The sequence below is a fragment of the Phaenicophaeus curvirostris genome, chromosome 10, assembly GCF_032191515.1.
Source record: "Phaenicophaeus curvirostris isolate KB17595 chromosome 10, BPBGC_Pcur_1.0, whole genome shotgun sequence".
Classification (NCBI taxonomy): Eukaryota; Metazoa; Chordata; class Aves; order Cuculiformes; family Cuculidae; genus Phaenicophaeus; species Phaenicophaeus curvirostris.
In genome coordinates this window covers 15,860,867-15,879,787 of record NC_091401.1, presented here as the reverse complement: position 1 = coordinate 15,879,787, position 18,921 = coordinate 15,860,867, and the positions used below count along the sequence as shown (strand labels likewise).

At 41.2% G+C, this 18,921-nt stretch overlaps 1 protein-coding gene across 2 annotated transcripts; it reads left to right on the top strand.

Annotated features, from left to right (window-relative positions):
• The first annotated feature begins 4,539 nt into the window (after window positions 1-4,539).
• SENP5 (SUMO specific peptidase 5) lies at window positions 4,540-18,584 on the top strand. 2 transcript variants are annotated; one of them, XM_069865082.1, is made up of 9 exons: window positions 4,540-6,109; window positions 9,389-9,494; window positions 9,648-9,795; window positions 10,431-10,478; window positions 12,334-12,411; window positions 15,038-15,175; window positions 16,859-16,942; window positions 18,291-18,341; window positions 18,434-18,584. In XM_069865082.1, the coding sequence occupies exons 1-9, from the start codon at window positions 5,161-5,163 to the stop codon at window positions 18,542-18,544; spliced, it is 1,713 nt and encodes a 570-aa protein (XP_069721183.1). In that variant the 5' UTR covers window positions 4,540-5,160; the 3' UTR covers window positions 18,545-18,584. The 2 variants fall into 2 exon arrangements, with proteins under 2 accessions (XP_069721183.1, XP_069721182.1); XM_069865081.1 differs by having other exon boundaries at window positions 18,416-18,584.
• The last annotated feature ends 337 nt before the right edge of the window (window positions 18,585-18,921 follow it).

The window sequence follows — 18,921 nt, the reverse complement described above, 5'->3', positions numbered from 1 at the left end:
CAAAAGCATCAGTTGAGAGAAGGGAAGAGACCAAAGTAACTGTAGGAGTTTAACCCTTGCAGTGTGGTAACTGAGGTCGCAACTCCCTGCCCTGCTGTATTCCTGCAAGTTAATAACTTTGGCCATTTCTGTATGGTGTTGTGTTAATACATAATATTTTGTCCAAGTGTGTTCCCTATGGTTTGTTTTACCTCTGGGGCGAAATGTTTGGTTAGCAGTTCAAAGAGCTGTGCTGAGCAGGTCAGAAAAGAAAGCAAAGAGGACATAGTTCCCAGCACTGTGAATCCACATTACTTCTGCATGTGCTAATAGAATCATTTCAAACTTCCTGACCTTACTAGCTTAGTTCTGGCCACGCAGCGGTTTGAAGACAGGCACCCTTCCCCAGCTTCCTCTCACTGTTTCCAATTTTGGATTCCAGCTGGGGGAGGAGGACATCTTCTTGCTGAGTTCTCTAACCTGAGGCCTGATTTCCCTTTCCTGCTTATCTTCTGTCCTTGGAACACTGTCCCAGACTTCCACTGGGAAAGGCTGGACTCCTGGGTGTTGTAAGAACTGTTGCCTCCCATCAGAGCAGGTGTTGCATGAAGTACTCATGCCCACACAATGCCAGGCTCCCAAGGCCATTTGCTTTATTTATGTTACTGTTGCTCTTCAAAACAAGCTTCTTTTATATTTTGAATAGTAATATGGGGTGGGGAGAGGGCAATAACAACCTAAGAGTTAGCAAGTGGCCTGTATTTGAATTACACGTGTTGCTTGTTCTGCTGGCTACCACGAAGCAGCCCTAGATAACTCCTTGTGATCTAAGAAGCTGTGCTGCTGCAGTGCTAAAGGTTTGTTCTGCGCCTGTGTGGGCAAAAGGCTTCTGTGGTCTGACACTTTTGAGTGTCAGCCAGAAACCTTTGGTAACCTAAAGGCCAGGGCGGCCTTTCCTGTTTCTGTGCTTTTCAATTAAAACCTAGGTTGTCTAAACCTGCCAAAAATAAATAAAACTGCCTAGGATTAATTAATAATTAAACTGTAACAGGCTTAAAAGTGGTGAAAGGTGTGAATGTGTAGTGTCTTTTCCAGTACTTAATTTCACTGAAGGTGACATAAGCTGCAAGCATGTAAGTTGCAAATGGAGTGAGCTGCTAATTGCTCTAACTAAAACATAGCATGTACCTGCACTGAATTGGTTGCTCAGTAAAAGATCAAGGGCCTCACGTTCCTCCATTCCTGTCAGGTTGATGCAAAATCACACTTGCTTCTGACTTACCAGAGCTCTTTGAATAAGTCTGTATTCTGAAAACTGAGTGGCTCTGAATATGTTTTTAAAAGCTTAGAGTAAAAAGCAAATTTATAAACAGAATCTGCCATTAGTACAGAACTGTAACAGTTCCGGGTTGTCTTTGTCCAGTGCAAAAGAGATTGTGCCTTTTCATATTTAGTCATTTGCAAATGGTTTGTCAAACACAGCTGAAGGAGTGAGGACTAAAGACAGTAAATTTCTCTCAGTTAGGGTCTTTGGGAGGTGTACAGCTTGGGCTTTCCCAGGTTTCAGATTTTGCTGGTATAGTGTTGGCAGCATCCCTGTGCAGTGAAGTTATGGCTTATGCTAGCTAAAAGGCTCTTAAAAGTGCAAGTTCCTCGATGTTGGAAGTTGTTCATCTGTGTCAGTGTATGGGACAAAAATATGACTTTCTCTTCAGGTTCTTAAACTGTAGATAGTGCTTGCTTTGTTTTCGGTCGTGTGCTGCTCACTTCAGTTCCTTATTTAGCAGTGCACTTTTGAGCTGTCCTTTTGCCTTGCTGATTTGTGTTGCCAACTAAAATCAGTAATATTCCTGTAGCACTGATGGGAAATAAGTTCTTCAAGCAGCACCTTTAATTAAATATTTGCTTATGGATTATCTTTTGTCATTCTAAGTAATACTGCTATTAGAAAAGTGAACTGTTTTAACTCCTAGGACTGGGATTAACTGCTCCTTGGAGGCCTTTGCTTGAAAGATATCCAGACTCAGAATTGATTATGTTTGAAAAGGGAGAGGGAAGGGCAGGAAAACTTTGCTTGGATTAAATGACTTAGGCAGAGTTTCTTCCCATTTTAACGAGAAAATTTTTAGTAAAAAAACCCCAAAACTTTCATTGTGGAGAAATTGGTACATGCATTGCAGACAAACCTGAAGTATTTTTTAATCCTGTGACTTCTAATGTGAAGCATTTTTTAAGTTAAAAACTGAGCAGAACAGGTGGGTAGAATAGCTTTCCGAAGATCTTTGTTGCAGTTTAAGAAGTTGGATTTCATGACACTAATGAGCAAATGAGCTATTTCGATTGCTGTTGCAATTGATGGTGTTGAAACTGTGGCATCACTCTTGTCTCTCTATTCAAGTTTGCCTCAGGTTCTTTTTGTTGACAGGACTTACCTTTGCTGAAATCTAGTTCGGTATTTTTCCCACTGTGATCATTAGTTCAGTCTGCTCTGGGTGAAACAGTGGCAGCTTTAGGCATTTCTGCTCCTGCATAATCCACGGCAGTTTGGAAAACCAGGCGTCACTCAGCCTTTTTCCACATCTAAGGCAGTGCCTGTGGAGGGAATGCTTCTTGAAAACTTGGCTATGAGAGAGCAAGGAGAAGAGCAATGACTCCAAGTCATTCAGGGGTGTTCTTAAAAACCGACAGGTATTGCTGAGCCTCTGACTAGCAGTGAAGCTATGTTCTTCCCTCAGTACTCGCGACTCGCTGTGCTGGCAGGAGCCCCTGGCATACGTGGCTCTGTTGAGAACGCCGTGATTTTTCGGGGTTTGTTTGTTTTACCTGGATGGAAGCGTGGCTGGAATAAGCTGTCCTAGCAAGGTTGTGGTTTGGCTGGTGTTTACTGGTGCCACTCCAGGAATATCTTGGAGGTGCCTTACACAATAGACGGACAAGTAGATTTTGTACTGTAAAAGCAAGCATAAACTGGATTTAGTGTGGAGAAGTGTGTAAGTGCTGGAAGAGCAAGTATGAGAAAATTGGCATGGTGAGGCGTTATATTCTGATTTTTATGATAACTAAGTTGTTTGTTGACTAGCAGAGGGTTACAAAAGAGCTAGATCCTGTTGCAGTGCTTATATTATTAACCTGTACTGTCTTGCACACCTCTCCCTGGAGGTAGCCTGGTTTCTTTCTAGGTTGTAGGTAGTGAACTCTAGACTGCTTTCGTTATGGTGGGAATACCTTACCCAAATGCTGTACAGTGTTCTTCATCTTCTCTTCATTTCTACTCCTCTCCCACTCCTCCACAAAAAGGAGAAAAAAACAAACAAACCCACCTGCTGTTTACCTCTGGGATGAGTAGAATGAAAAATGCAGAAGAGCTTCTTAAGTCAGGCTTTAAATGCCTGTTTTTACAGGTGTCTAGCATTTGTATTTGTCTTTAAAGTCCAACAGTTGATGTTTTATTTCCATTTATAGACTTCTTTATTTTCAGCCAGGTGATACCTATGTGTAATGCTTTGGGTGGATGTGGCCAAGGGAAAATTTGTAATAATAGTCTGTAAGTCAAAATCACTAGGACAGAAGACAGGGGCAAACTCCATTTCTGTAGTATAATACAGGCTTTGATATACTTGGTGAGACTGGGACAATTGCATGAAGCATCTTAAGGTGTGTGCAGCTGATGCCTTCCCCTTGTGTTTCTGAAGTGTTCTACCTTTGAGCTAATACTTAATAGTTGTGTTGTGAAGGTGAATAGGTGTTACTATGCATGCTTTACACTCTTGCCTAGTCTCCGATATATCCTTATTGCAGACATCGAGATGCAGGTTTTTAGTTGGGAAAGGGATTTTTAAGGTGATTAACTGATGTCCTGCGTTGATATTGCTTTGTTAAGGCAAAGATAAACACTGACTATAGAAGCTGGTGGTGGTGTTGTCATATGGAGTGAGCTCTGGCTGTAAATACAGAGGAACCAATTCACAGAGTAAGCTGTGTCATTCTTTATCTAGTCAGAGAATCAAATTTTCTGTGGCGGTATGTGTGTTGCTTGTTCCTTTAAGGGAAAACTTTGTGTGAGCATGTGAAGTGTCTTCAGCATGCCTGCTAACATGTATTGCACAAGAATAAGCATTTGCTTTGTAGAGTGCTGATGGAACTGGGTACCTGCACACGCTTGCTGACGAACTTGGACTTCAAAGTTTTATTTTCCAAAAGCCTTTTGAGTCGAGTGATTTCACTGTGCTTGCTCTAACAACATGGATATCGAGAGAGATTTAACCTCAGGCCAGAAAGTCACAAATTACATATAGGGACTGTGGGCTGGGTTGGGATTACCTATTCATTGCTTTACCTCAAGGGAAGGTAAATGAGAAGAGCCTGTTTATGCACCAAGCCATTGCAGCTATTGCTTCTTTTTCCTTTTGGTGCAAGTGAGAATGTTCTAGGGAATGTGGGATTGTGTTTGGAGGATGGGTGGAATTTTAGATAGGCATGTTGCCTGAGGAATGTGCCCTAGTGTTTTGCTATTATGTTACAGTCCAGATAACACTGAATTCATTTCCCTTATTCTTTCAGCTGTTTTTCAAGATCATAATGCAGCAGAAAAATGAAAAGCCATAGAAGACATTTGCTTTGGAAAAGAAGTCAGTTGTTGGCCCAGTATAGAAGATGGACCACGGGATGTGGGGAGCTTGGGAAATACTGCTTCCAAAAGCATTTTTTACTAGCTAAGAAGGAAAGACAGAGCACTCAGCTAATTGTGAGCTTAAATCACAACAAACTGTACAGAAGACTGCAATGCAGAAGGAAGGCACTTGAGCTTCAAGGCAGATGGGCTCCTGGTGTGCCTTTAAATGCAGAAACTTATCAAAAACCTACTGTTGAACCATACAGCTTTCCTTACGAAACTACTGAGAGCAAAAAGATCCTGTCCCTATCACAAAGCTGAAAGCCTGTCTGGAGAAGCAGTAAGAAAACTCAACAATGAATCCTTTCAGAATGAAGATCCCTTGAATGAAGAATTTGAAACTGTTGCTATACTTAATATCATTTCTGGCAATATCCATTATGCCTCATGTGGTACACTGGATGGTGCTGCCTTACCTGTAAAGAAAGGTGGTTTTGTACATAGCAGGCGGGAGAGTAATAATGGTGAGGCAACACAGTCCCTGTAGTTTTAAACAACTATAAAAGGAAATGCTGTTGCAAAGGGAGTGGAATGGAACTTGTGGCCCCTTGACTGCTATAAAGAGGTCCAAATTTAACCATCATACTGTAAAAAAGAGATCTTTATTTATGATGCATAAGAAACTTTCTATGGTCAGGCTTCGGTATAGAATTATAAAATCCCCAAAACTTCGAGGAAGAGGCAAAGCCTGCAAATTGAGAAAAATCAAGCCAAGGTGGGTGGAGAAAGTTACAAGGGACCATCCAGAGACGCTCAAGCGGGATTTTGAAAGTGGATTGTGTAGTTGGCTTTCCTACTGGAAATCTAAAAGAAACCGGTTTTGGAACCGATACAGTTTATCAGATATGAACAATAATACACTCAAATCTTCAGCTGAGGAGAACAAAATACGTGCACCTGAGATCTGCCATGCACAGGATGCCTTACTGTGCACTGAGCCGTGTTCTGAGGAGCCAGAATGTGAAGGGCAGGATGGTGGAGCAGATGTTGTCCTGCCAGAACTGCAGGCTAGAGCCTCTCCAGAGGCAGAGACCTTGCGCCAGGTGGATACCAGTGGGGCTCTGGCAGAGGATCATTGCTCTGACATTTTCATCTCTGTGACAGAAAAAGAAACTGCGGTTTCAGAACAAGATTATGCAGAATCTAATGAAGTTATGGGTGTAGATGGAATGACGCTGTTGCAATCCTCCTTGCAATATTCAGATGTCAATGATAATTTTGCAAATGGACCTTTATCCATGGAGTTGGCACAAAATGAGGACAGCTCTAGCCAAATGGAAGTAGAGGGGTCAGACTTTTTTAGTGCAAAGTTACTAGATCACCCTTACTGTAAAAGTCCTCTCGAGGAGCCTTCACCAGAAAGTACAGGACTAAAGTCAGGAAATCGAAAGGGAGGCAGAAGGAACAGTCAGAAAGCTTCCCGGGTGGCTGATGAGCAGTTGGCAACATGGCTTTGTGGTATACCTTTTACATACTTAAGGGCTTCCAGGAGTTCCCAAAAACTGATAGATGTGTTATAGAGTTTACATATTGTGTTAATTCCTTTATTAAAATGTTTTCTTATTGTGAATTGTAAAGAGTGCTTAACATAACGCTTAATGAAATGAGAGCTGCATGAAGGAAAGACAAACAAATGCTTATCTGACAAGCTGCTTTTGAGGGATTGTTAAATGGTGCCTCGCCTTTTATTTTAGAGAATACAATGTAATTTAGCTGCAATCTTTGTGGAAAATTATACATAGATATTTTAAACGTCTTTTATTGTGTAGTTTCAGAAGATGATATGGGGTTAAAACTTACAATTTGCTACGTGGTTGACAATTGTTACTCATAACTTGTTTGTTGAAAATCCTTAGTGTTCTAAATACTTCCAGCCTTACCCTTTCTTTCTTGCACTCTTAGACTGAAATTAATCACTTGGTGAATCTCACGTTTAAATAGTCATATGTTGTTCTTTGTCACTTAGTTTTCTCTATGATTGTTCATAGAGTAGGCTTAATGAATTTATTAGATAATATTTTTTAAAAAGGTGAGACTGGTCTTAGCAAAGGTTCAGCAAAAAGGCTTAGGCGTATTTTTGCTCAGTGCTGAGCATGCAGTATTTAGTCTCTCTAAAGAGGAACATGGTAAAAATAGCAGTTGGTATCTTATTTATGTATAGCAGCATACTGTGCACATAGTAAGGAATAGTAAGCTGACATGTTGTGCCACCTTATACCATTAATATAATGTTCACGTTCAGTGATGTTGTGATAACCGAAGGCTTCCTTTACAGAAATTGGCTTCATAGATTCCCATAGACCTGAAGCTGGTGTCAACCCCAATGTTAAAGGGATTGTTTCAAGTTTAACATGTTCTGATTTTTCTGCTCATCATTTTGTCCTTCAGTTTTGCAATTGATTCTCTAAAGCAAAATGTGAAGAAGGAGACATGGAACCTCAAAAGATGATTTAGATTTCTGTATCCCCAAGTTAGTGCCAGGTGTGTTTCTCTACGACTGGCTTTATCAGATCCAGCAAGGCCCAGATGCTGTATGAGAAACTGAAGGAAACTGTGGTACTACAGTGAATAGACCCCTTACACAATGGAGTTTTTAAGTTTGTCCAGCAGAAAATGAGACTTAATCCTTCTCTAACAATCAAGAGCCGAGATTGTATCAGGGTGACACATGTTAAAGTTCTGTGTAGTCATGTTCTTGTTCATGAGAGGGCTGAATAACTTAAAAAAATAATATAAAGTTAAAGACGGACAGTAAATGCAAACTTTCCCACACTTGACAATTTTAAGAGAATTCTTACATAGATTCTGAGTGAAAGTAGGTGGGACCAGTTTCCGTTTTCTTCAGACCAGAGGGTTCCTCTCTGAGGATTGAGACCAAGTCTATGCTACATACACACTCATACTGACAGCATAGCACTTCTGAGTTTTCTCAGCTGAAAAGCTGTAAAAATGAATTTTAATTTTGGTATAACTATGTACTGAAGTGCTACTCTGTTTAGGGATGGTGTTAGTTATTAACTGCACCCTACAAGATACTGCTAACCTGGCAAGAGTTGCTAGGGTAGATGCATGAAGGAGATGTTAGTATTGTGGGTGTTATTGGGTTTTTAATTTCTCTGCAGCAGCTGAACTTGGATGTTCATGGGCTGCAATATTTAGTGCCTTCTTATGTGCTATTGGGTGTCAAACAGAGCCCCATGGTGAATCCTGTTCATGATGAGTGTCTGATCTTGCACCAGATCTGAACTTTTGTATTTTCCTCCTAGAGGTACACAGTTACACCAGCCCAAGTGAGGTCAGAGTCTAGCTCTAGGTCTCTTGGAGTTCTGTTACTGTTAGTTGTAACTACGAGAACAATCTTTCCTGTGTGTATATGGATAAAAAGCTTTAAAAAACTTTATATGTTAAAAGAGAATAAGGTATGCTGACATCCCTGTACATCATCTATCTAGACTTATAGCCAGAGTGAGAAATATCCTCTCTGTCACAGTCTACTAAGATATAAGCGATAAAAGTTGTTAGGCAAGCATGTGGCAGAGTCTCCAGGAAGGGTATCTTCCTGTGCAAAGTTCTTCCTTGTTTTCTGATATCACTCTTGCATCCTTCCTTCCTTCTGTCGCACATCCAGGTGTAGGTCTTGCTACATCTTTGCTGCTTTTCTCATCTGTTTGTGGTTTGTTCTTAATCTTTCTGTTTTCTTCTCCATCCCCACCCCTTACTGCTGTTCTTCTGGCACTTTTCTTCTGTCAGATGTTTCTTTTATCTTGCTTCTTCCCATCCTGATCTTTGGTTTTGTGCCGTTCCCCTGGACTCTGATCTCAGATCCAGCTTCCTGTACGGAGAACACGTGTTTTCTGCTGCATTTGAAAATTCATTTTCAGAAAGCTGGACAGCTTGGTCTTTTTTCTCTTTTTCACTAGCAAGTGTTGACATCCTGTTTTCCATTCTCTTTCATTCTCAAAGTGGTTTTGGATGCTTGGGTTGGATTTATGTCTTCCCTGTTCCACTCAGTCTTGTGTCTGAGAAAAAAAAAGTCTATTTCCTAGGGTTTTTAATTCCTCCAACATTCATATCTTAATTATTTTCTAGTTAATATCTTTTGTTTCGGGTATTATGGTTGCCCAGTGCCTTCCTAGGCAATGGCAGGATGACATGGCTGTCCATGACACCTTAAATGCCATTGCTCAGACACTAGGGTAAATGAGTTAAATTTGTGGTGAGTCTTCCTTTGCTCTGGTGGGAGCAGAGGAGCTGAGCAGACTGCACATTATCTGCTCACCAGGGCTGCTTGCATTTTGAGGCAAGTAATTCTGCTTACTGTAAGGACAAGATACCGAATTTTCAATGAAAATTGTTGTGAAAACTGAGGGCTTTTTGTGTTGCAGTAAAATTATGTAAGATGCTAATTGAAATGAGCAGTGGGGTGGATTCTCATAGCACTGGTGTAATTAGTTTGATATGCATGCATATGTATATGGAAAGAACGGGGTCTGGTCTTTCCCTGTAAAGCTGAGCAGTTGGATTCCTGCTTTTTAATTTTTGCCCTCCTTCCCCTGCTTTTATTTAATGTTGCCAATTTGAGCTTAGTTTTCTCAAATACATACTTGCTATGTGTGGTGTTGGTTGGGTGCAGAATGATTGCTGCTTGTATTTGGAAGAAATAACTTCTTTGCTGGACTGGTGAACCTGAAGGATTTTTTACATGTTTACACTTTAATTTTTCTGATATATTTAAAGGATTCCTAGATGAAGTTATGAAGAAATATGGCAGTTTAGTTCCACTGTGTGAAAAAGATGTCATGGGAAGATTAAAAGAAGTCTTTAATGAAGATTTTTCCCATAGGTGTGTAGCAGTATCAAATTCTAGACTTTGTAAAGGACAAATTGCTTGCATTGCTAAAGCACACTCCATGTCTAACACCTAACAGAACAGAAGTCTATGTGATAAGACCTTGACTGATATTTTTTTCTCTCTACCTTTTCAATCCTTTTTTAGAAAACCTTTTATCACCAGGGAAATCATGAAGTATCGGGAAAAACATCCAAAAAACTCCACTTGTAATTTCCGGGTCTTCTATAATAAGCACATGCTAGATATGGATGATTTAGCTACACTGGAAGGCCAGAACTGGCTCAATGACCAGGTCAGAGATGCTTTGTGTCTGTGTGCTTCCTTACCCATTTTTAGCTCATTTATATTAGGTTATCAGTTGTTCACCTTCTGCTGTGTTATAGGTGGGCTGCCCTTGCTTTACGTTTGAGAAGTAAAAGAAGTAGTGAGCAGCTTTTACAATGGCAGGTGCAATAATAGTGGTTGCAAGTCTGGAAGACAGGAGGTGTCGTGACTAAGCGGTTTGTTTTTGAAGAAATTGTGTACTATTTTGAGAAAATAGTGGTTGCCCGTATAAGTTTTAGCATCTCCTCCCACCCCTAGGCTCAAGCAAATTACAAGAACAGCAGAGTGAAGCGGCGGACTGTGGCTCACAGCCAAAAAAGCAGGAAAGCTGCAGTGCCCAGGGCATGCACCGGTAGCTTAAATTGAATTAAACTGCCTTCCAGATTGAGGCAGATTTCAAGCAGCCAGTTACCGTCTCTCTCCAGGCCAGCCACTATGGGTTCCACAGTGCTCGTCCTTCAGACTACCACAAAATGTTACTATAATTGCTCACCTCCTTATTGCTGTTTCCAGTGTGCTGGGTCCTGTGTTTTATGGAAACCTGTGAATTTGAGTTTTACGAAATTATTCTGTGCATATTCAAATATTTACTAACTCTTGCAGATAATTAACATGTACGGTGAGCTCATAATGGATGCAGTCCCTGAAAAGGTGAGTTTTTTTGTTATTTTAAAAATGTACATAATGAGAGATTGAGAGGAAAGGATGAAACATTAACTGTTTCAGATAGAGAATCAAGATTTAGCTCAGTGATGTTCTGAGTGGCTCCATTATGATTTGTTGCTATATGCTGGTCAAATTTTCTTCCTTTCCTGTGCTAAAATACAGTTTCTAGTGCTGTTGCTCTTGTTTCAGGAACTTACTGGATTAGCTCTGCAGGTGGTCTTTGTGCCCTGTTTTCACCCACCCCTCTCTCCTTTTCCCCCAGAAGTTTCTGTCTCCAGTTTATCTAGTTCTGAAGTGCCTTATCCATGCCCTTGACAGTTTGGTGTTTCAGCTGAAATTTCTGATGAAGATGGATTTCTGCTGAGATGACAAACCATGAGTGGCAGCATCTGAGCCGTGCACATGTGCTGTGTGTGCGCTCACCCGCCTGCCCACCTCACAGCTGTGGGGGCCACGACAGCTCAAACTGCATCAGCTGCCTGCCTGGTGAATGTGGATTGATGCAGAGCTGCTTGGTTCCTCAGCAGTATTGACTGTGTGGGACTTTGGTTTGTGCATCCTCCCCAGAATGCTTACTGCTTTTCTACTGCACTGTCTGACTGTTGGTGGCAGTTGAGAAAAAGAAAAAAAAATAATCAAGAAAACAACCTCCCCCCTTCTGAGACTAAATTTGCAGCAGTGGCAATTATAAAAAGCCATCTGTTTACTAGTAGAGCTGAACAATTTTCAGGTGAGACCACAAAGGAAGAACCAAACAAAGCCATTTTTAGATGATCTCTGCAGAACGTAACTCTTAAAATCTTCGAGCTCAGAAGAAAGAGTGTTGTTGCTTTGATCGGTGCTGATGGTGATTCTTCATTAGTATTCTCTGTACTTCCTGAGTGTGTGCTGGGGTTGTGCTATTGGAGATTGTATCTGTTTGCTTGTGTCTGCTTTTTCTTCATAGTGCATAATTGAAATCCTCCTGGGAGGTTTTGTGCTGGTACCTCAGAATGTGGTTTTGAAGTCTGTTGGCATAGCTAATGGGTGTTAGACTGTGTTTTCAGATGCTGAATTTTCTAACTTTTTTTTTCCAAGTAATAACTCGAGCCTTCTACCACTGCTACACTAGCAGAATTATTAAAAACAGATGTTGTAGATTTCCATTTGTATTAATCTGTTCCTGTAATTGCGAGAAGCTAAGCACAGGGAATAATAGTGTTAACCTGGAGCGAAATATTTTTTTTTAACATAATACGATGATTTTTTGCCATAAATGTAGGGTCTTAGTTACAAAATGGATGCATAACTTAAAAATGCTTTTAAATAGCAGAATACGGGTTTTGTCTGGAGCTGGTCATAGTAGTTGAATACAAATGACCGTGTTGTTGGATTAAATCTCATAACTGTTTTGATTAATATTTTTTTTTGAGTCTTGGAGCTTCCAGCAAGTGAAAACAGAAGTTACTCCCTTCTCCTGTGTCTGCTGGTCTAGCGTACTCCTCCTTAATTCCTGTAAAGAACAACAAAAATTTTAACTCCTTATCTTGGTGCTTTTCTCCTAAGTCCGTCCTCAACAAAAAATTAAACGTGATATGCTTGGAGATAAAAAAATGTAAATATGAACGCTACAGTGGCTCACATCACCTGTTTTAGGGAAGTGAAGGATCACTTTATTTGCTTGCTGAAGAAGAGCAGTAGCATAGGCTTGTCAAAGCCTGTTTGTCCCTGCTAGTTCTGTTTCTAAGCCTGCATTGTATGTTGTCTCATTATAAATTATATTGTATAAGTTATGCTGGGGGAAGGGGAATGACTGTGCATGAAAATCTCTGTGCTCATTCCTCCTCTCTCTCTTTTTTAGGTTCATTTCTTTAACAGCTTTTTTCATAGACAGCTCGTAACCAAAGGATATAATGGGGTAAAACGATGGACTAAAAAGGTATCCTTTAACTCCATGTTGTCTGTGCTCTGCTTTCTTTGTGCTGAGTTGAGTCACTAACTTGAAACTGGGTTGCAATGTGTTGTGTTACCTGCAAAGGCTGGGTTTGCAGAGGAGCTGTGAGAGTGGGGAGAGGTTAATAAAAATAGTAGGGTGGCACCACTCAAGTCGGTATGGTTATGTTGTAAAAGTGTACTTTGAATGGCTTCATCTTCAGTGGTAGGTTATCTCTTTGTGTACATTCATGCAAGCTGTTAATTTAGCTCCAAAAAATGTCTCTTATTGCTCCTAATGGTGCCAGGTACAGTAATCTGCAGGAGAGCAGACTTAATTCTGTTTCTTCCTTTTATCTCGAACTGGGATTGTTCGATAAAACCAAATTGTTGCGGGTACTAGAGAGCAGAAATTAGAGAGCAATACTTAACATGCCAAACTGTTGTTTGTGTGATAAGAGCAGAATTCTCCTTGCTTTCCAACCCATGCCAGATCATGAGTTATGATATTCCCTAAGGTAGCTAATACAAAGAGCAGTGCTGCCATTTTTTTTTTTTTTGTGAACTTTTGTCCTTTCTTATGTGGGAGGTGAGGCAAGACCAATGAAGGACCATGTTTGAATGTGTGATCTTTCTGCAGAAGGACTTAAATAGCACACACGTGAAATGCTAGAGATGAACTCATTATCCAAATGTAAAATCTATTCATATAATTTATTAAAATCTCTTTAAAGAGAGACTGAATATTGGTGCTTAATATTCCCAGATTTTTTTTTAAATGTTCTTTTTCTCCAGCAACCTAAGTTTTGCAAAAACTCCAAAAGTGAAAGTGGATTCTGAAAGCAGGACCTGTATTCATGTTGCTGCTGAGGAGGGACCAGATGAGAGCATGACAGTTGTTTAGACATTTAGACTTCAATTCCTGAAGAATCTCTAAAGCAAGGATGAGAATTAAGCAGTTTCCATTGGAAGGATTCAGTAGACAGCTTTGTCCTGCAATATGCAATTAAGGGAAACATTTTTCTGCTTTTTAAACACACCAGAGTACTGTACCAGGTTTCATAAATGTGCTCTCCCTGGGATGCAGGAGGCCAGAGCCTAGAAGGACATGCCCTGCATCTAACTGCATAGTTTAGAAGCTCCTCTTTGTTTCTGTCCCTCTGGCCACTGAGCTTGACACTCCTGCTCTGGTCTGCTAGCTGACTTGTCACCATCTCCAGGAAGTGAATCTGAGTTGCCGCTGTTCTTTCTGTACATCAGGTCTTAACCAAAGACCCTTCCAGCTTTAGGCTGCCTGTTTCCACTCTTCTGCTACAGTTTTGCATGCCTGCAGCAATCCCACAGCTAGGGTCATGTCAAGACCCTTGCTTTCAGCATGGCTTTGCTGTTGCTGGACATTACAGAAGGTGTAGTTCATTTATTTTATTCCAGTTTTCCTTTGTGGGCTCAGCTTGCTGCTGGCTGACGTCTCTTTGCTTCTCCTCTCTGAGAATGATGGATCGTTGTGTACAAGTGTGCTGTAATCTGGTCAGGAAGCAGTTTCTGCAGGTGGGAGCAGGAATTGTCGATGCTTGTGACAATCGAAGTATTGTTGTGAGCAAGGCTTGGCTGATAACTGCTGTGAATGCTCAGACCTTTTTGTGCCTTTAGCTTTTTACTGTTACTCAAAAAATACACTGTTCTCTACTACAAATGACCTGCCCTTACCAGTAGTGCAGTAATTATGTACTGTTCAAATTGCACAAGGCTTAAAAAAAAAAAGCAGCAGAGAAGTCTTGCCACAAGTCCATTTAGTTCAGTCTTCTATCTCTTCTTATTTTCTGTGCCACCAAAACCCCAGCAATTAGACAACTGTTCCAAGAGGAGCTAGGAGTAGGAAGATCATATAAAGCCCTGGCTTGACTAGCTTCCAAAAGCATAAGGTCTCATCTGCCACACAGGCACTGGGGGTGTTGTGTCTGATCTACTTGTTCTGTACTTTAAGACCTTCTCCCTTGTTTGCTTGCCTGTGACCACAGTACATCTGCTACAAAGTAAGTTCAAATAAGGATGAATCTGCTCTGCTTTCCCCTCCACCCCCGGCTCCTTTCCTCGGCTCACCAAAGCATCAGGCACTCCTTCTCTGCTTTCCTGTGACAAGTCTGTGTTAAGGCAGAGGGAGTCAAACTGCACCAGCTTGCTGGGTTTTGGGGGGGGTGTCTGTGATCACAACTGCTTCATTTGTCACCTATCCATGATGCAGTTGTGATAGAAGTCAGTGGTGTTCATACTGTCGGAGTGTCATTACTGAAGATACATAGCTAACCCAAATTGAAGCTTGACTGTATTGCCATCATTACTTAAGAAATCCCACCTCAATGCAGATGTTAAAACGTGATGTGAGCAGGCTTTTGCCACAGATACAGTGGTGATGAACTGTACAGCGCTCCTTAGCGTTCTGGGCTGTAACTGTATTTTTGTGCCTGCTAATAAGTTTTGTGTACAAGATAAATGAATCTATTGAAAGAGAGAAGAATAAAAAAGAATACTTTAATTAGGGTGTATCAGAGAGAAGGCTTAGATACAATTAATGTCTTGCTTTGGTGTGTTCTGTCCCTGGAATTATCTTTAATGCTTGTTGTTATTCTTGACAGGTGGACTTGTTCAAAAAGACTCTCTTGTTAATCCCTATTCACCTGGAAGTCCACTGGTCCCTCATTACTGTGAACATCCCAAATCGAATTATTTCATTTTATGATTCCCAAGGCATTCATTTTAAGTTTTGTGTAGAGGTAAGAGTGACAGCTGTGTCTGCAAAGTTTAAACTGTTTTCTTTGACACACCAACCCCCTTTTTTCTATTTAGCCTTAAACTTTAAATGCAGTGTATCTGTTGTTGTCCTGCCGTGTATGAAATGAGAATCAGCTTGTCCCGCTGAGGAGTCTAAAGCACAGACCTTGAGGGTCACACCAGAGCTGGGAGTTGAGGTTAGATTGCCGATTGCCTAATTACCTTGACCATGTAATCAGCACACCTTTCATGGCACTGTCATGTCACTCCTGCAGAAAGCAGGGACTCAAATCCAACTTCCATAGGGGAGCAGGCTATCGAGAAGCAGTGTAAAGGCAGTTCTTTAAACTGCAGAGGGAATTGTGTGTAGGAAATGACAAATTGTGGTCCTTTTGCGGGGAGGTTGTCTGTGTGAGAGAAGAGGACTGAAGATGCTGTAGTGCTGCCCGGTGGGGTTTGTGTGTTACTATGCTATTAACAGCATGTTGCCTTTTTCCTCTTGTCCGCATTGGTGCGGGGTGTGTACCTCTGATTTATAACCTGGCAACCTTTCGAAGCTGCAAGCTGAACACTGGAGTTAAATTATCAGTCTTCGTGGTAAAGAGCAGTCAGGAAATTTTTGCTGGGACGAGCAAATTGTAATGACCCTGTTACAAAAGCTAATTTTGTCAACTTAATTGCTTGCTTGATGCACCAAGCCTCTGCTTTTAACTGTGTGTGCTTGTTGGTTTCCAGAAGAATAGTAATTGTTGTACCCAGGAGAGTTCCCAGCTAGGACTTCTGAATGAAGATACTACTTTCCTGCTGGCATTTGTTGAGGATGAAGCTAATGTTTGTTCTGGGAGAGAGAGACCTCATGCTCTCCAGCTTCTGAACTTGCAGCATAAACCAGGGCGTCCCTCTCAGCAGCCCTATAGCCTCTCCTGCAGTCTCTCAAAGTAGCCTCTCCCATCCTGCTCTGGGCAAGCATTACAAGCTCCGGGCAAGTCTTACAAGCTTGAGACATTTTTAATCTTGCCCTTTCTAGGAGAAGGGGGACCAGTACCCAAAACTCTGTGATGATCCACCCGCTGGTAAATGTTAGTGTGCTGGAGTATGTTTAAATTGTGCTATAAACCTCCAGCCTGTTCACAGAGAAGTAGAAGGATTTGCTTAACCCAAGACCATAGGCTCATTTATCTTGCTTTCCTCTCTTCACTTGTGTCAGACTATTTTTTCCTGTATGTCACTAAAACTCGCCCTGGAGTTTTGTTGATTAGCTGCAGAACTCAAAGTGTTTTGTATTGAGATTCGGGCAGGAAAATACTATCATATTGAATGTAAGGTCCTTGGTGTCAGCCAAGGAAGCCAGGAGAGAACATACGCCAGACTGCACAGTGTGTCTCTGCGTGTTTGAGAGCTCTCTGACTCTGTGCCTGACTACCACAGCTACTCTAGTATTAAGAATACCAGTGTACAATGGGGTGAGGGGTGTTAAAGTTCCCCTTCATAGCCTTGATGGTAGAATGTGCAGTACCCACCAGAGTTTATATCTACCTCTGAATTGGAGCTCAGCTCCTAATTGTTAGTGCTCACCTGAAATTTGCTCTCATTGTCAAAAGGATGCCAGCAGAGATCTCAATGTCTCTCTTGTGTTCTTTAGCTGATAGATAATATTGTTGTTTGTTTGTTTTTCCTTTTTAAAGAACATTCAAAAGTATTTGCTGACTGAAGCAAAAGAGAAGAATCGCCCTGAGTTTCTTCAGGGTTGGCAGACTGCTGTGACAAAGGTAAATGGCAGCACTTCGAGCCCTGGAGTCTGACTTTTGGGGGGATTTTAGGAGGCTGCTTCTAAAACCGTGTATTTGTACAAGCAGATAATTGTTTTATGCTGACCACGCTGAGGGTGCTGGGAGCAACACAGGTGGTTACACATCGGACTTACAGCTCTGGTGCTCACCCAGCTTCAACTAGGTCTTTAATATTTTCTGCAAGTGACTGATCTGAGCCTAATCTCTGGTCAGTTAAATCCGTGCAGTAAAATCTGTAGCGGTACCCATGTTGACACAAGGTCAAGGACTGAATGAGCTGGAGACTTGGCTTCCTCATTTCTCCCAAAAGAACTGTCCTGAACTATGCCAAATGGATGGGATTTAGTGAGAGAGGGAACAGGCTGATGCTGCTACTGCTTATATTTTATATTTGCTATGGATAGAGGGCTTTGGTCTCCAGAGCTGTTTGTGGCACATTACTTTTGATCACAAGTAAACAAAGCCTAGCAACAATGAAAGGGAATAACTTCTGTGTAGTGTAAATGAGGGAATATGTGAATTGCATAGCCATCCCATAATGGATCCAAAGATATAAAACAGGTCATTGCACACTAGACACACTCCCAGCAGCTCCCTCCTTGCACAGGATTATTTTTAGATGCTAGTACAATGATGAAATGATTCTTCTCTGCACTCCTACACACTCTGTGCAATCAGTTTGTCCTGTATTCTGTGAGGCAGAAGATTTGGGAGTTGAGGAAAAGTAATTACTTTTCCTCTTCTAGTGCCAGAGACATAGCAGCATTAGTGAGTGGGACTTTTTAGCTTTGTGTTTGAAAGAGGTTGCCTTGAGGTTGCCTTGCTTAGTACCGCCACCTGACAATGTACTACTCTTCATGTTCTTTGAGACCCTTAGGTGTGGCTGGGGGAGGAAAGCCCCTGCTGGTGGCATGGATGCTGAGAGTAATCTTCCTCTAGGCCTGTGTGACTTTGCTGATGCAGTTTGGTCCTGTGTAAAGCAGATAATGCTGTACAAACATTTATTTAAACTAATTGAGAAGCTGCTCTGTGTGGGTCACTAAAATAAAATAAACTCAAAAGAAAGATTTGTAATTTGTTTTCTGTCCTACGCTATATGTTTTTCTAAATGTTAGATGTTATTCTAACAAGGTGTTGAGTGTCACCTTGCAAAAGCTGAGATCAGAATAGGTAATTTCAACTCCAGTTTCTAGTGCTGCTGAACACCTAGCTTTGAGAATGAAGTACCTAATCCTTATGTGGAATCTCCTTTTCAACTTTAAGCGGGAGTTTGAGATAAAAGGATAAGTAAAGATCTAACATCTCTTCTTGTTTCTTTTCCTTTTAGTGCATTCCACAACAGAAAAATGACAGTGACTGTGGGGTTTTTGTGCTCCAGGTAAGAGTGCTGCATTTGAAAAATCAGTGGCCTGCATTGTTCATACAGCAAATGTCCCTTTTTTTTCAATCGAGCCTTTTCCTTTTCCTCAGTACTGCAAGTGCCTCGCCTTAGACCAGCCTTTTCAGTTCTCCCAAGAAGATATGCCCCGAGTGAGAAAAAGGATTTACAAGGAGCTGTGTGAGCGCCAGCTAATAGACTAATAAAATGCAGCCAACCTAATTTCTCTGGCATTTCTGACAAGTTGCAGCTGGTGTTTGTGTACTTGAATTTCTGAAAACTTCCGTGAATTTTGAGCGATTCTCAGCTGAGTGGTGTGGCCACTGTTGTTACCTCAATTTTTTGACAAGCTCTTTGACTGGCAGAAAATAACAGCTGCCATAAAATATTCCTAATGTCAGTTTGGTTCTCTTATGTTCTTTCCAGTATTTAATATTTATTATCTCAGCATGCATATAGGCAAAGCATGCAACTAAACCCATAAAACTGTAGATTTGGTGCACCTTTGAGATGTAGCTAGAAATTGCAAATACAGGTGAATTTGTCTGGAAACATGAAGATGCATGATTTGTTTTCTGAT

Bases quoted from the DNA above. Each gene is read 5' to 3' on its own strand.
- SENP5 (XM_069865081.1), top strand. From the start codon at position 5,161: ATGCTGTTGCAAAGGGAGTGGAATGGAACTTGTGGCCCCTTGACTGCT. The intron at 9,495-9,647 runs GTGTGTAGCAGT...ATCCTTTTTTAG, and splicing joins AATGAAGATTTTTCCCATAG to AAAACCTTTTATCACCAGGG. The intron at 12,412-15,037 runs GTATCCTTTAAC...TATTCTTGACAG, and splicing joins TAAAACGATGGACTAAAAAG to GTGGACTTGTTCAAAAAGAC.